General features: G+C 36.4%; 1 protein-coding gene across 1 annotated transcript in view; it reads left to right on the top strand.

Annotated features, from left to right (window-relative positions):
* PARG (poly(ADP-ribose) glycohydrolase) overlaps positions 1-16,005 on the top strand; it is a gene marked incomplete at its 3' end in the record, with an annotated part of 108,883 nt that extends 92,878 nt beyond the window's left edge. Inside the window, exons 16-18 of the mRNA XM_079717639.1 lie at positions 4,181-4,286; positions 15,030-15,158; positions 15,851-16,005. Of these exons, the coding sequence (XP_079573765.1) occupies positions 4,181-4,286; positions 15,030-15,158; positions 15,851-16,005 (390 nt within the window). The remainder of the gene's footprint in view (positions 1-4,180; positions 4,287-15,029; positions 15,159-15,850) is intronic.

Raw genomic sequence — 16,005 nt, 5'->3', positions numbered from 1 at the left:
AAATCAAAGCTTGATTAACACAACTGATCAATACTTGCTGCTGATATTTCTAGGAAACTCAACATTTGATCATTTATAATCTTTTCTTGAAGTCTGTGTTACCTTTCAGGAATATTAGTTCAAAATGTATCATTTTTCATGAGCTCTCCCTTAAGTTTCTCAATGTATAGAATCAGGATAACCATAGAGAAACCTAATCTAATCTTTGATTTCACATATGAGAAATCTAAGGTCTACATGGTGTTTTCATTTTATATTGCATCTTTTTAAAAAGCTTTTATTTATTTATACTTTTTTTTTTAATTTATCTTTGGCTGCGTTGGGTCTTTGTTGCTGTGCGCGGGCTTTTCTGTAGTTGCGGCGAGCGGGGGCTACTCTTTGTTGCAGTGCACGGGCTTCAGTAGTTGTGGCTCGTGGGCTCTAGAGCACAGGCTCAGTAGTTATGGTGCGTGGGCTTAGTTGCTCTGTGGCATGTGGGGTCTTCCTGGACCAGGGTTCAAACCCGTGTCCCCCTGAATTAGCAGGCGGATTCTTAACCACTGTGCCACCAGGGAGGTCCCTATATTGCATCTTAAAAAGGCAAAATCAATTTACTAATGTTACAATTATTTGAAAGATAAAAAATCATCTATAATTTTACCTTTCAAATAATTGTTTTCATTTTTGTAGGTCTTTCCACATGAATACTAATTTTCATATAAATGTGTGCAAAAGTTACCTATAATATTGTATTTATTTATCCATAAATTGTATTTTTCATACTTACTAATCTTCATGATGTTTTTTTAAATAAATTTGATCTTTTTTTATCTATCTATCTATCTATCTATCTATTTTTGGCTGCACCACATGGCATGAGGGATCTTAGTTCCCTGACCAGGGATTGAACCAGTGCCCCTTGCAGGGGAAGCACAGAGTCTTAACCATTGGACTGACAGGGAAATCCCCATAATAATATGTGTAATGGCCATAAAATTGGTTGGATTGATATACTAGGACTTAGCTACTGTTTTTGAATTAATAGGTGGTCCCAAGTTTTTCTCTATTATGTATAATGTAGTAAACATCTTTGTACAGTTGTTATTTAATCAAATAAAAGAAATTTACAAAAGAAGAAATTTATAAAATTACTGTTACTGAATCTAAGTATAATTTTAAGAGTCTTAATTAATATTATTTTATTCTCTTCCAAAAGATTCTTACGGAACTTTTTATGTTATGTTTGTTTTTAAGAAATCACAGTGTTCTAAAACATCAGAAAATCATTATCAATACCAACTATGTATTAGTTTAAGTTAGACGACGACTACGGTAGATTGATTTCATATAAACAACTCTTTTTTTTAAATTAATTTATTTTATTTTTGGCTGCGTTGGGTCTTTGTTGCTGCACGCAGGCTTTCTGTAGTTGCAGAGGGCAGGGGCTACTCTTCGTTGCAGTGCGTGGGCTTCTCAACGTGGTGGCTTCTCTTGTTGTGGAGCATGGGCTCTAGGCACGCGGGCTTCAGTTGTTTTGGCACGTGTCTCAGTAGTTGTAGCTCGCGGACTCTAGAGCACAGGCTCAGTAGTTGTTGTGCACGGGCTTAGTTGCTCCGCGGCATGTGGGATCTTCCCAGACCAGGGCTCGAACCCGTGTCCCCTGCATTGGCAGGCGGATTCTTAACCACCACACCACCAGGGAAGTCATGAACAACTCTTTAGGACAAAAATTGTTAAATTATTAATTTAGCAAACAGTATAATGTATTTACATTATATAATGTCCTCCCTCCCTCCGCCGCCCCATCCCATCCCACTAGGCCATCATAGAGAAATGGTTGGTTCAAACAGAATAAAAGAATCTTGTAACAGTAGCCAAGATATGGAAGCAACCCAAGTGCCCTGCCCATCAATAGACAAATGGATAATGTATACAATGAAATATTTCTCAGCCATAAAAAAGAATGAAATTCTGCCTTTTATAGCAAAGTGGATGGACCTAGAGAATATTATGCTTGGTGAAATGAGTTAGACAGAGAAAGACAAATACTATATATCACTTACATGTGGAATCTAAAAAATAATACAAATGAATGTATATGCAAAACAGAAACAGTCTCACAGATACAGAAAACAAACTAGTGGTTACCAAAGGGGAGAGGGAAGGCGGGGAGGGGCATATTAGGGGTATGGGATTAAGAGATACAAACTACTATGTATAAAATAGATAAGCATCAAGGATATATTGTATAGCACAGGGAGTTACAGCCATTATCTTGTAATAACTTTTAATTGAGTATATTCTGTAAAAATACTGAATCACTCTGTACACCTGAAACTAATATAATATTGTAAATCAATTATACTTCAATAAAAAAAGAATTTTGTATTTAATCATCACAGTTATTCTTTATACCTAATTACTATGTAAGTATTTTATATCATTTAATTTCTATCTGATTACATTTTTAAAGTTTCATTTTATTTTACTTAATCAGAACACCAAATGCAGGTTAATTTCAGTTTTATAGTTTTTTTTTTGTTATGGTCATTTTTCAAGATAGATTTTTTTAAAGTAAAATTGGTTAGATTTTGCTTCTAAATAATCTAAATATTTCAAATTCTCTGTTGTTAGGCCTTAGTCTTACTAAGCTGTTTTTGCTCATTAAAGAAAAGTTAGCCCAGATATGTAGAGATAGCAGTGTGAAAGAAACTAAAACCATTCTGATGGTATAAAACAGAGGCGACACACACTAGGAGGCTAAGAAATCTTCCTCTTCTTCTAGGCATATTTGGAGAATTTGACAGGAAAGCAAGTGGCAAAGTTATGTCTATTCTGACAGAAAGTCTGTTCACCCCCTTGTTGGCATAAAGGCAGAGACTGTATGTTTCAAGAACCTACTCAAAAAAATTGAGCTCTTTGATAGTTTTGACCTGAAAGAGATTTTCAGATGCTCCATGCATCTGATTATACAGGTAATTTGTGAATTCTAGTGTAAGCTCTGTACCACAGTGTTGAGTAATGGTCTGGTACCAACTTATAATTAATATCTGTCAGGATTTACAGCCTAGGAGTGGGTGGAAGGAATAGCCTTGTTAATCCACCCAGACAGGTATAAAATACATTTTTATACCCTTGTAGCAACTTCAGAGAGCAATTTACAGTATTTCTATGTGTGGGTTTCATAGAAGCATCTTTCTTTATCCTTGGTTTTTCTCTGGGAACATTTGTCACACGTCATTCTTTCTATTTTATTTACTATTATAAATAAGCTGTATTTTAGGCTTTGGTACTTGAGAAAGCCCAGGGGAGATTTGCTTTGCTATTATTTTAAACCTCTTAATATAGTCTGATAGTTTCAGAAAACTAAGAACCCTTTGGAGGCAGAAAGACCAACTTGTCTGACAGCAAAGAAATAGAAATCAGAAACTCTGGGACCTTAAACTGCAGTCTTCTCATATACAAAATGAGCTGTTCATTTAATTAAAACTTAGCATCCTCAGGATATATTGTACTTTTCTCAGGTTACTGGCAAATTTTAAAATATTCTAACTTAAAACAGAGCTGTGAAACTAGAGAATCTTGGAGCTGGAAGGGATATTAAAGGTTATCTTGTAACCAGGTATAGGAATCCTTTTTATATATAGTTACTTGCTCATTTTATATATAGTTGTTTAAGCATTTCAGTGGCAGGAAGCACATTTAAAAGCTAATCACAGTTATTAATCTAAGTCCCAATAATTCAGAGAGAGAGAGTCGTGAGGAAGCATAATAGTAGTAACTCTTTACCTTACTGAAAAAAATGGTAATCAAAAGTTTTCAAATAAAACAGTGTCTTAAATGCCTTTCTATCCTTTAGTCCCTTGTGGTTTGTGATTGGGATTCCATTAGTTCTTAAAATATCTCTGATATTTTCCTTTATATTTGTTTGAATTGGAAAAAGAAACTGAGACCTGTAATGGTTTAAGGGCTTTGATTTGCCCAGCATCAAAGCAAATAAATAATAGAACTGATCATTTCTTACCCTCTCCTTGTGTAATTCCAGGATTTTCTCTTTTTCCCCTGTACTTTGGCCCCTAGGAAAAAAAGAGGAGAGAGAGATAACATAAGCTTGATAATGGATACTGATCCTAGTACATCAGTCAGAAATACTGTTAGTGTCTAGTCATTCACGTGCTTTGATATTTCTTTCATCCTGTAGGCTTACTGTGGATTTCTTCGTCCTGGAGTTTCTTCAGAGAATCTTTCTGCAGTGGCTACAGGAAACTGGGGCTGTGGTGCCTTTGGGGGCGATGCTAGATTAAAAGGTGAGTGAATCAGTTGTTATAAGAAGGATAATAGTATTTTGACTAAGGAGAAGTTAGTCCTTCAAACCGGATTTCTAACCACAAACCACAAAGATCTAAAAGAAGAGAAAAAGAATATTTGACACCATCCTTTTTTTTCTTATTGTATATGAAGGAATCCGTATTTTTATTTACTATTTACCTGCAGAGGTCACTTATCTCTCTGATCTATAAGACACAGTATTTAGTTGAATAAAGAGAGGGAAGAGGCCAAAATTACTATGAAGTTTCAAGCCAAAGCACCCATTCAAGCACGTTCCTTTACAGAAGTGATTTTTTATGGACAGAGCTATTTGATGACTGACTCGTTCATTCACCAAACTTACGGCACATCTGCCACTGTCTAGGCACTGTGGTAGGCTCTGAGAATACAAAGGTGAATAAGATGTAGTCCCTGCTTTGGAATTCACAGTCTAGCATATGGGAGAGAGGCATAGACAAATGCAGCACATAGTAATGAGTGCTTTAATAGAGGTACACAGTGTGGGGGACTATAGCTTGGGAGAGCTGCATGAATGGCACAGATAAGGAGGCATTTGGGTACTCAAGAAGGATAAACATTTCTTGCCCTTTATTGTTTATAGTAGAAAAATCACAAACCTATCAACAAAGCTGTTGGTCGTTTACCGTATTATGACGTTTGCTTTCCTCTCAGGAGTGTCAGTTATAGAGAATATTATTATATTATTACTTAGCATGGTTACTATTCTTTGTCAACCCAGCTGGTGACATGAGCTGGGTGTGCTACAGTACAGTCTTGACCCTAACTCCCTGGAGTTAGTACAGACCCTCGGGTTAAGGACACCCATCCTCCACAAGGCTGCCTCTACTGCGGACTCTAGCCGCAAGTCTGGGGAGGGGGTGTCCCCCCGTCCACCTGCACCTCTTATCAGCTGGCTACCAGTCTTGGGAGTTTTCCACAACCAACCCCTCTAAGGGGTTGATAATTTGATAATTCATTAGAATGACTCACAGAACCCAGGAAGGTACTATTATAATTTTACTACAAAGGATACTCATAGGGTTTATGTATTTCAGCCTGTTGAGTTGTTGTCACATGGAGTTATGTTTTATGTGTTTACATTTTTGTGGCATGCTTAGAAAAATCTTCTCTATTCCTTTATTCTAAAGGCTTTCACCCATATTTTCTTCATATTCAAAAACAAAAACCACATGTTGTCAGTTTTGGTGTTTTGAAGGTCTATAGAAGAAGGAATTTCTGGGTTTTATTTTATGAAATTCTTTATCATCCTGAATTTGTTTGAGGAAACCTGTTTTTCACTCTGGGCTTATTGATCTTATGACAGACACTTTTTTCTGTTTTTCTCTTAAGTAAAATAAATGAGTAGATTCATATCATCAATCCAGAAACCAAGTCTACCATAAGCCTTGGTCATTTGTGATGGACAATTTGGGAAGCTTTATAAATGTGTTCATTTTGTTTCTTTTCTTCATGGCATAAAAGCCTTTCTCTCAGACTGCGGCTTTGCTTGCTCTGGTGACTATTAAGGGTAGTATAGTATACACAAGATTCTCATTGTGTAATTTTCCCAATTATCGAGATTATTTTTCTGTTGTGAGCATATATTGTTTTGTTGGTTTTTTCCAGCTTTACTGAAATATAATTGACATACAGAACTATATAATTTTAAGGTGTACAACATAATGATTTGACTTACATACATCATGAAATGAATATCAAGTAGGTTTAGTGAACATCTATCATCTCATATAGATACAACATTAAAGTAGAAAAAAACTTTTCCTTGTGATGAGAATTCTCAGGCTTTACTCCCTTAGCAACTTTCATTTATAATGTACAGCAGTGTTAATTATCTTTATCATGTTGTACATTACATTCCTAGTACTTACTTATCTTATAACTGGAGGTTTGTACCTTTTGACTACCTTCATCTAATTCCCTTTCCCCCAACCTCCTGCCTCTGATAGCCAGAAATCTGATCATATTTTCCTATGAGTTTGTTTGTTTATTTGTTTTTGAAGTATAATTGACCTACTTACACTACGTTAGCTCCTGGTATACAACATAGTGATTCTATATTTCTGTATATTTCAAAATGATCTCCATGATAAGTCTAGTTGTCTTCTGTCACCATGCAAAGATCTTATGTAATTACTGACTGTATTCCCTACACTGTACATTTCATACCCATGACTCATTTATTTTGCAACTGGAAGTTTATACCTCTTCCCCTTCACCTATTTCTCTCCTCCTCCCTACCCCCTCCCTTCTGGCAGCCACCTCTTTGTTCTCTGTATCTATTACTCTGTTTCTGTTTGGTTATGTTTGTTCATTTATTTTGATTTGTTTTTAGATTGCACCCATAAGTGAAATCATATAGTATTTGTCTTTCTATTCCACTTAGCATAATACCCTTTAGGTCCATCCATGTTGTTGCAGATGGCAAGATTTCATTCTTTTTTATGGCCAAGTAGTATTTCGTTGTATATATACACCACATCTTTATCCACTTATCTATTGATGGGCACTTAGATTGCTTCCATATCTTGCTATTGTAAATAATGCTGCAGTGAACATAGGGGTACATATATCTTTCCTAATTAGTGTTTTAATTTTCTTCAGATAAATACCCAGAAGTGGAATTGCTGGATTGTATGGTAGTTCTAGTTTTAATTTTTTGAGGAACCTTCATACTATATTCCATACATATTGCATCAATATATATTCTCATCAGCAGTACACAAGGGTTCCCTTTTCTCCACATCCTCACCAACACTTATTTGTTGTCTTTTGATAATAGCCATTCTGAAAGGTGTGAGGTGCAATTTCATTGTGGTTTTGACTTGCATTTCCCTGATGATTAGTGATGTTGAGCATATTTTCATGTGCCTCTTGGCCATCTATATGTCTTCTTTGGAAAAATGTCTATCTAGGTCCTCTGGCCAGTTTTTAATCTGGTTGTTTGTTTTTTTGGCGTTGAGATGTATGGGTTCTTCATATATTTTGGATATTAACCCCTTTTTGGATATATCATTTGCAAATATCTTGTCCCATTCAGTAGGTGGCCCTTTTTGTTTTGTTGGTTTCCTTCACTGTGCAAAAGCTTTTTTGTTTACTGTAGTTCCATTTGTTGATTTTTGCTTCTGTTTTCATTGTCTCAGGAGACATATCCAAAAAATATTGCTAAGACTTATGTCAAAGAGCATACTGCCTATGTTTTCTTCTAGAAGTTTCGTGGTTTTAGGTGTTACTTTTAATCCATTTTGAATTTATTTTTGTATATGGTATGTGAAAGTGGTCCAGTTTAATTCTTTTGCATGTAGCTGTCCAGTTTTCCCAACATCATTTATTGAAGAGGCTGTCTTTTCCCCATTGTGTATTCTTGCCTCCTTTGTTATAGATTAATTGCCCATATAAATATGGGTTCATTTCTGGGCTCTCTATTCAGTTCCATTGATCTGTGTGTTTTTGTTCCAGTACCATACTGTATTGACTACTGTAGCTTTGTAGTAGAGTTTGAAATCAGGGAGTGTGATTTGTCCAGCTTTGTTATTCTTTGTCAAAAATTGCTTTGGCTATTCAGGGTCTTTTGTGTTTCCATACAAATTTTAGAATTATTTTATTTCTGTGAAAAATGCCATTGATATTTTGATAGAGATTGCATCAAATCTGTTACTGTTTTTGTAATTTTTAAAAATCTTATTAAAAATGTTCTCAACAACATGGATGACCTTGAAAGAATGATGCTAAGTGAGATAGATACCATAGGATCTCACTTATATGTGGAACCTTAAAAAAAAAAAAGCTCATAGATACACAGAACAGATCAGTGGTTGCCAGAGGTATAGGATGGAGAGTGCACAAAATGTGTGAAAGAGGTCAAAAGGTACAGACTTCCAGTTATAAAATGAATAAATCGTGGGGATGTAATGTGCAACATGGTGATTATAGTTAATAATACTGTATTGTATATTTGAAAGTTGCTAAAAGAGTAAATCTTGCAAGTTCTCATCACAAAAAAATATGTAGCTATGTGTGGTGGTGGATGTTAACTACATTTATTGTGGTGATAATTTTGCAATATATACATACAAATATCTAATCATTATGTTGTACACCTGAAATGAATATAATGCTATATGTCAATTATATTCCGATTGTATAAAAAGAAAAAGTCAGCCGTCAGAACTGTATAAACCCCTTTTATAAGCCCACTTTCTCATTAGCCACATAGCAGACATGAGCAAGGGAGCATTTAAATCTTAGATTAATTTCCAAGAGAAGACAGCATTAAGAAAGAGATGTTCACTGATGAACCAACATTAGGGAGGCAGAGCGGGTGCACAGAGAAGAATCAGAAGCTATGGTGCAGTTCAAAGTATTGATAGATTAAATAAAGTTGGTAAATAAAAACCCTTTGAGAGCAGAGAAAGACAGGGCCAATATTAACTTCTCTGAACTGGCCATCTTTATCTGTCCCTAGGTCTTAGTAATGTTTCAGGAAGACTCATCTGAACCATCAGATGCTATCTCTACCCTATAAGAAAGAAGGGAGGAAGGACAGTTAAAACAAGCAAACAAAAAACTTCATGGAGGGAGAACATGGGCATATAATAAACCCTTAAACGTACATTTCTTTGATTAGAAATAAGGCTAAATATATTTTAACATGCTTGTTGCCTAACTGTGCATGAGTTTTTCAATTTGTAACAATTTAATTTTGAACGGCTTTCATTGTACGTTATGCTAACAACTAGTAAGAGAATATTTTTCATATATTCATTCATTCAACAGACATTGATTAACAGCTTTCTGCCCCAGGCAGCCAATGGCCCTATGAGCCAGAGGGTAGGAAAGAAGGGACATAGGGAAGAGGGGCTTGATGCCTGTCCTCAGCAGCAGCCAGTTACCTCCTGCAGGCTTGTGGAACCAAAGGGGCTCTGTCCTCCTGCCTGGCCCCTCATCTTTCCGAGGACCCTCTGGAGGCCCATGGAAAAGAGCTTTTGAGTGAATGTGAATTCTCCTTTCTGGGGCTATTCCAAAGTGACACTACCCCACCTCCAGTTCACACCTGGCTTTCAAAATTTTTTTCTCACCCATTTCTGTGGTAGCTACCTCTTTCTCCTGTGTTCTTTCAAGATAATAGTTCATGTGTTTTGTCTCTTCTTGGTAGAGCTTGTTGTACTTTGGTTGCCCTGAAAACTCAGCTCTCTGGTAGACTCAGGAAAAGTTATGATTCTGTAGATTACTTGGCCTTTTCTCATTGTTAGAGTAGAAGCACTGTTTTTTGCTTTTTTTGTTTTTTTGCAGCATTATTTATCCCATCTCAGTAGAGACTGTTGAGTGGGCTCCTGCCCCCTAAGTATACCACCAGGCACCCATGAGATTTTTAGGAGATAACTTGAAACCATTTCTAAATGGTTTTTAAAGCAAATTATGTTTGTTTCATCTCTTATTTCTAATTTTATTGCATTGTAATCAGAGTATAGATAAAATTATCTCTACTTTTTAAGAGTTTTTTGAGCTTTTACTTGTGGCCTAACATAATTGTTGTATATATTATGTTGGCATTTGAAAAGATGTCTCTGAAGGGTATAGAATTTATACTTTGTTAGATTCTATACCTATTAGATCAGACCCTATATTTTTCTAGTTTTGTCTGCCTGCTTTCCGAAGGAATCAAATGGTGCTCTAAAGTTCTTTCTATTGTGTTTTTGTCAGTTTCTCATTGCACATCCTCAGTGTTTATTTTTTGTACCTCTCCATACTGTGTTATCTGACTTGTGAAAGATTATGCCATTGCTAGTTTACCATAATTTGAAGCTATCTTGATGCAGTCCTGTGCATTTTCTTTTCTATCCCCATTCCCTACCTTCACTACCTAAAAGTGACTTGCAAATAAAATAAGCTTAATGAATTTCTATTTGACAAATAGAAATTTCAGCTCCACCACTTTCTGGGTCTGTGACCTTAGACAGGTTAATTAATCTTTTGGTGCCTTTATTTCCTGATTTTCAAAATGGAAATAATACTAACATTTATTCAGTTTTTGTAAGGATTGAGTTAATCCTTGTGAATCTTTAGTTTGTCCTTTAAAAAAAGCTGCTAGAACGTTCAGCATGCTACAATATAGAGCTCAGTGTTAGCAGTTGTTACTAATGTTACATGCTAATGGCCTCAGACCATACCTGTGGTATAAAGTATCCATGGTTCTACTCATGAGGACACTGTGAATTGTTTTTTGACATTATTCATATTTATTTGAAGAATTTTCACAGCTTAACATTGATGCCAAAAAGAAAATTAAAACCAAGCTCCCTGCAGGTTAATTTAAGTGATTATTTTGGCACCTAGTTGTGCTTGAAGTTAGAATTTGATGGTTTTATATCATACTTGGAGTCAGTCCATACACCCTATTAGATTTGTGATTTATTCTCATCTAACTTGTGATACAGGAGAGTTCACTTAAATTGTGAGACATAATTGTCTAGATTTGCAAAGATCTTGGGGATGTAGTGAGGTCTGAAGACAGTTCTGTTTAAAATGATCTTTTGTTAGTGATTACTGGTGAATTTAAGGTCAAGATTAATTTAAATTTCTGAAAATTTCCTTTGTGTATTTATAGTCTAACATCCAATGCAAGGAGAAAAATTATAACAGATTATGGAATTATACTCTGAAAGAGTCTTTAGGGATCATCTGATTAAACTTCTTCATTGCACAGATGGGGAAAATGCAGGCAGGAGAGTTAAGTGACTTAGCCAATAGAGCTTAGATAGCTAGCAGAAGGGCAAGGCCTGAGCTCAGGTCTTCAGTCTCCAGTCCCAGCTTTTGTTACCATGTGTACCCAAACAGAAATGGATGTGAAATCAAGAATGTAATGTGAACTGGTTCTCTTATTAGGATCCAGCCTCTTTTTTGGTAGATCTGTCAAGCTTAGCTCCAGGAGCCTATCCACAGGGACAAAATGGCCTGTGAAGCATTTAAAACTTAAACTCTATAGGGAGATACATTTTAAATGTTTTTATTAATATTTTATTTTATAAATGGCAAATGACTAGTGATCTAATATTTCTGTATGTAAGGAGGAAGTAGGACTAAAAGGACTTTTCTTTGGGTCTCTCTCCTCTCTGTCTCTTAAATAGGAAATACTTAAAGCCAAATTTCATTCAAACCAAAAGATAAAAAAATGATACCTCTTGGTAGAAGAAGAAGATGATTCATTGGTTTCCCTTTTTATATGTAGTTTAGGTTAATTAGGAACCTTTTAAAATTGAGTGCACTGAAGCTTTAATGTATGTACAAGTTGGTTGAGTGGTTTTAATTAAAACGTATCTCTATTTTGAGAAAATTACTTTCAACACTCCAAAATTAATGAGGCCTAGTCATGGTACCTCACATGTTGGGGACACTCAATAAATATTAGTTTGGAAATTAGGAAATACTTTGGTATTTTAGAATCTCATATGTATTCTAATGTCTTAGATTGTTTCCCAGATTTGGGGATACTCAGCTATATCAAATTTACTAGTTCATCTTAAAAATATTTTTCCTTCCTACATAATTTTTTAATTTCAAATTTACAAAAAGTTAAACTCTGTGTATGTTTATGTACATATATGCTTGTGTATTATATACAATTTTTTTCTGAACGATTTGAGCTTAAGTTACATACATTATACCCCCTTTCCTAAATACTTCAGTGTGTTTTTCCTATTCTCTTATATAAACACATTACAGTTATAAATTCATAAATGTACATTGATATAATATTTTTATCTTCTCATCTGTGTTGCAATTTTATCAGGTGCCCTAATCAAACCCGCTGTAGCCATTTTGCCCTCCAATACAGGGTCCAGGTTCAGGTATTGCATTTAGTTAATGTCTTTGAGCCTCCTTTTGAATCTGGAGTATTTCCACAGTCTTTGTCTTTCTTTTATGACATTGACATGTTTGAAGAATACAACATTCCTTGAGTTTATCTGCTGTTTCCTCATAATTAGGGTTATATTATGCATTCTTGATCAGAGCAGTACGTAGGTGATAGTGTCTGGAGGCACTTAGTAGTCATCTGACCCCAATAGTGATATTAATTTTGATCACCCAGTCAAGGTGTTATCTGATTTTTCCACTGTTGAAGAGTTTTTTCCCTCTCTTGTAGTTAATTAAGTAGTCTGTAGGAAGACACTTTGAGACAGAATTTCCCTTAGGTTTAGCATCCTTTATTGATCTTTGCCTGATCCAGTCTTTACCATGATGGTTGCAAAAAGAGGATTATCTCGTTCTAGCACTCCCTCCCGACTTAACCAGTTAGTCTTTGGCTTTCTCCTGTGAGTAAAAGCCCTTCTTTCTCTCTATTTATTATATGTTATCATTGTGAACTCAGGAATTTATATTTTTTTAGTGATTTGTAAGTTATTACCGTACATAATATTTTGGTGCTTAGCTTGTCCAGATTTGGCTAGTAGGAGCTCCTTCAAACTGGCTCCTATATCCTTGTGACAAACATCCATCAATTTTCCTGTTTTTGAGCACTTCTTCACTTTCTGGTATAATAAAACATTCTGGGTTCATCTTGTACCTTTCCTGTCCTGACCATGGAATCAGGTATTCCCTGAGGAATACAACTCTGTTTAGGTGGAATGGTATTAGAGACCAAGATCTGGGCACTAGATGTGCTCATTGCTACTAAGATGTCTTCTTTTTGGCCCTTTCAGCAGACAAAACTAAGAAATGCACACACACACACACACACACACACACACACACACACTCTCTCTCTCTCCCCTCACTCACTCACACACACACAAATGTACCTATTTTAGAAGTCATGAGTACATACCAGTGCCTTCCATTTCAATCTGTCAATCACCACAGAGTTCTTTTTTGTCTTTTCCCATTCTGTGTTTGTTTATTCCCTCTTCCATACTGAGAACTACAGCTCCCAGCAACATCAACAAATTAACTCATTTGTTCAATCCTGAAATATATTTTAAAATAGTTTCAGAATTGCTTCACCTGTACTACTATGGTAAGCAAATCTAGTAAAAAGAGTTCGGGGATTGTTTGCAATTCTTTCCTCCTTGCCCAAGACTGAAGGCATATTAGTCAAATATTGTGTTCATAAGTTACTTGGATTAGTTCTTACTTTCATCCTTTCCTTTTTCCTTTCCCTGTAGTGCTATTCTTTTGAAATAAAATTAGGCTCATTTGTTTTAGTTTGCTTTCAGTTATAGGTTCCTCCCCATTCCCATTCTTACTGTTTTAATTTTGTTTTGAATATGTAGAATATTAACATGCTCTCAAAAAATCAAAACTATATTTATCCTCCATAGTGTTTTAGTTTGATTCCCACCTCCTCTTTTATGAAGGAAGATATGTTACTAGCAAAAGGGCATTTATTGTACCTTTGTTCATTTTTGTTATTTAAAGTAAATTTTGTCAGGCTTCCCTGGTGCAGTGGTTAAGAATCTGCCTGCCAATGCTGGGGACACGGGTTGGAGCCTGGGTCCAGGAAGATCCCACACGCCGTGGAGCAACTAAGCCCCTGCACCACAACTACTGAGCCCACGTGCCTAGAGCCCGTGCTCCGCAACAAGAGAAGCCACCACAGTGAGAAGCCTGCACATAGCAACAGAGTAGCCCCCGCTCTCTGCAACTAGAGAAAAGCCCACGTGTAGCGACAAAGACCCAATGCAGCCAAAAATACATAGAATAAATAAATTTATTTTAAAAAATAATTAAAAAAAATAAATTTTGGGCTTCCCTGGTGGCGCGGAGGTTGAGAGTCCGCCTGCCGATGCAGGGGACGCGGGTTCGTACCCCGGTCTGGGAGGATCCCACGTGCCGCGGAGCGGCTGGGCCCGTGGGCTATGGCCGCTGAGCCTGCGCGTCCGGAGCCTGTGCTCCGCAACGGGAAAGGCCACAACAGTGAGAGGCCCACATACCACAAAAAAAAAAAAATAAAAAAAAAAATAAATAAATAAATAAATTTTGTCTATTGAGATTAAGATTATAAAGGAATTTAACTTTTGGAAATATACTCCAGGCTGAGTGATTTGTAACTCTGATTTGTGGGGACAGTGGTTCTCAATGATTTTCCTTTTCCAGTACACCAGAGTTACTGTCCAATGTTTTCAGTAACATTCTCTCCATGCTGTAGTGATTGGGTGGAGGTGGGAGTGCAGGAGGGATAAGGGTGTCTTCTCTAACCCATTTTTGAGAATGCTTGCTTGCTGTAGGGTTAATGAGAACAGTAGAACCTCCCAAGTATATTGGTCACGGAAAATCACAGAGACTCCTTTGACAGAAAAAAAACAATGACTATGTATAAGATAAAATAATTAAATCAAGCAAGCAAACACAAAAATTTTAGTTCCAGATTAGTGTAAGTGAAAAAAAAAAAAAAAAAAACCACACTTCAGTGCCTTAACTGTGCTGCCTCAGATGCACCTTCCTTTGTTTTCCCACAAAGGTGCTTACTTACGTGGGAATTCTGTGGCTTGATGATATTCTCAGCAGCATGTCTGGAAAGTCACACAACTAGATGATTTATATTCATCCTGTATTTGCCATTGCTAATAACGTGTATATTAGGTTTATAAATCTTTAATCCAGGATAAAGCTATGACACACCAGCTATAATTTACCTGGTTGAAAGAACAGAAGGTATCTTGATGTGAAGTGTCATAATATAGTTGTGTTTCTTCTCTTTGCTACAGCCTTAATACAGATACTGGCAGCTGCTGTAGCTGAGCGAGATGTGGTTTATTTCACCTTTGGGGACTCAGAATTGATGAGAGACATTTACAGCATGCACACGTTCCTTACTGAAAGGAAACTGACTGTTGGTAAGTAGGGGATAGTCTTGACACTTGGTATCTAGATGGATTGTACACCATCCAGGAGGAGCACTTGCTAAATCTGGATAGATCATAGTGGATAAGAAAAAATGGAAGTGTGACTTTGATGGGGGGACAAGGTCTTAGAGGGGCAACACTTGCAGAATCTTTTTCTGGCAAACTTGCATCCTCAGTCTTGAATGAGTATGTCAGCTTATTAATTTAAGGCCAAGACGTCGGAGTTAGTGTCCATTTTTTACTTTTGTGTGTATAGAAAACTGAAAGAGGGAAGGTATTGGCGGGTAAGTTAAAACCTAAGCGGCCTCACTCTGAGTCATGTTTATCAGACATGCCAGCATCCTCCATCTACTGTTTCAGCTGGACTTGAAAGGCCTTGCTATCATGGGAGCTAAATGTAAAATTAGAGTTGCCACGAACTCCCAAAACAATGCATGGATGATGTACCATGTATAGCCTGCTGTAATGACTAATAAGTAGTTTAAGGTATTCTAAAAATTTTTAACTTTATATCAGGAAAGCCTTCCAGGCTTTTTTTTTTAAGTAAAGCCTTTGTGCTCTATTTTCAAAAGCCAAACGTGAGCACATATTATTTAGATTAAGATAAAACTGAAGTGTTCTGTAGTAGTTTTATCCATCTGCATACCTTAATGTGCAAATTGGTCTGGCTTTCTACTCTTCAGGAGAAGTATATAAGCTGTTGCTACGATATTACAATGAAGAATGTAGAAACTGTTCCACCCCTGGACCAGACATCAAGCTTTATCCATTCATATACCATGCTGTTGAGTCTTATGCGGAGACCACCAACCAGCCAGGACAAAGGACTGGGGCCTGA

Source organism: Hyperoodon ampullatus, assembly GCF_949752795.1.
Source record: "Hyperoodon ampullatus genome assembly, chromosome: 1".
Taxonomy (NCBI): Eukaryota; Metazoa; Chordata; class Mammalia; order Artiodactyla; family Ziphiidae; genus Hyperoodon; species Hyperoodon ampullatus.
This window is presented reverse-complemented; position numbering and strand designations above follow the sequence as displayed.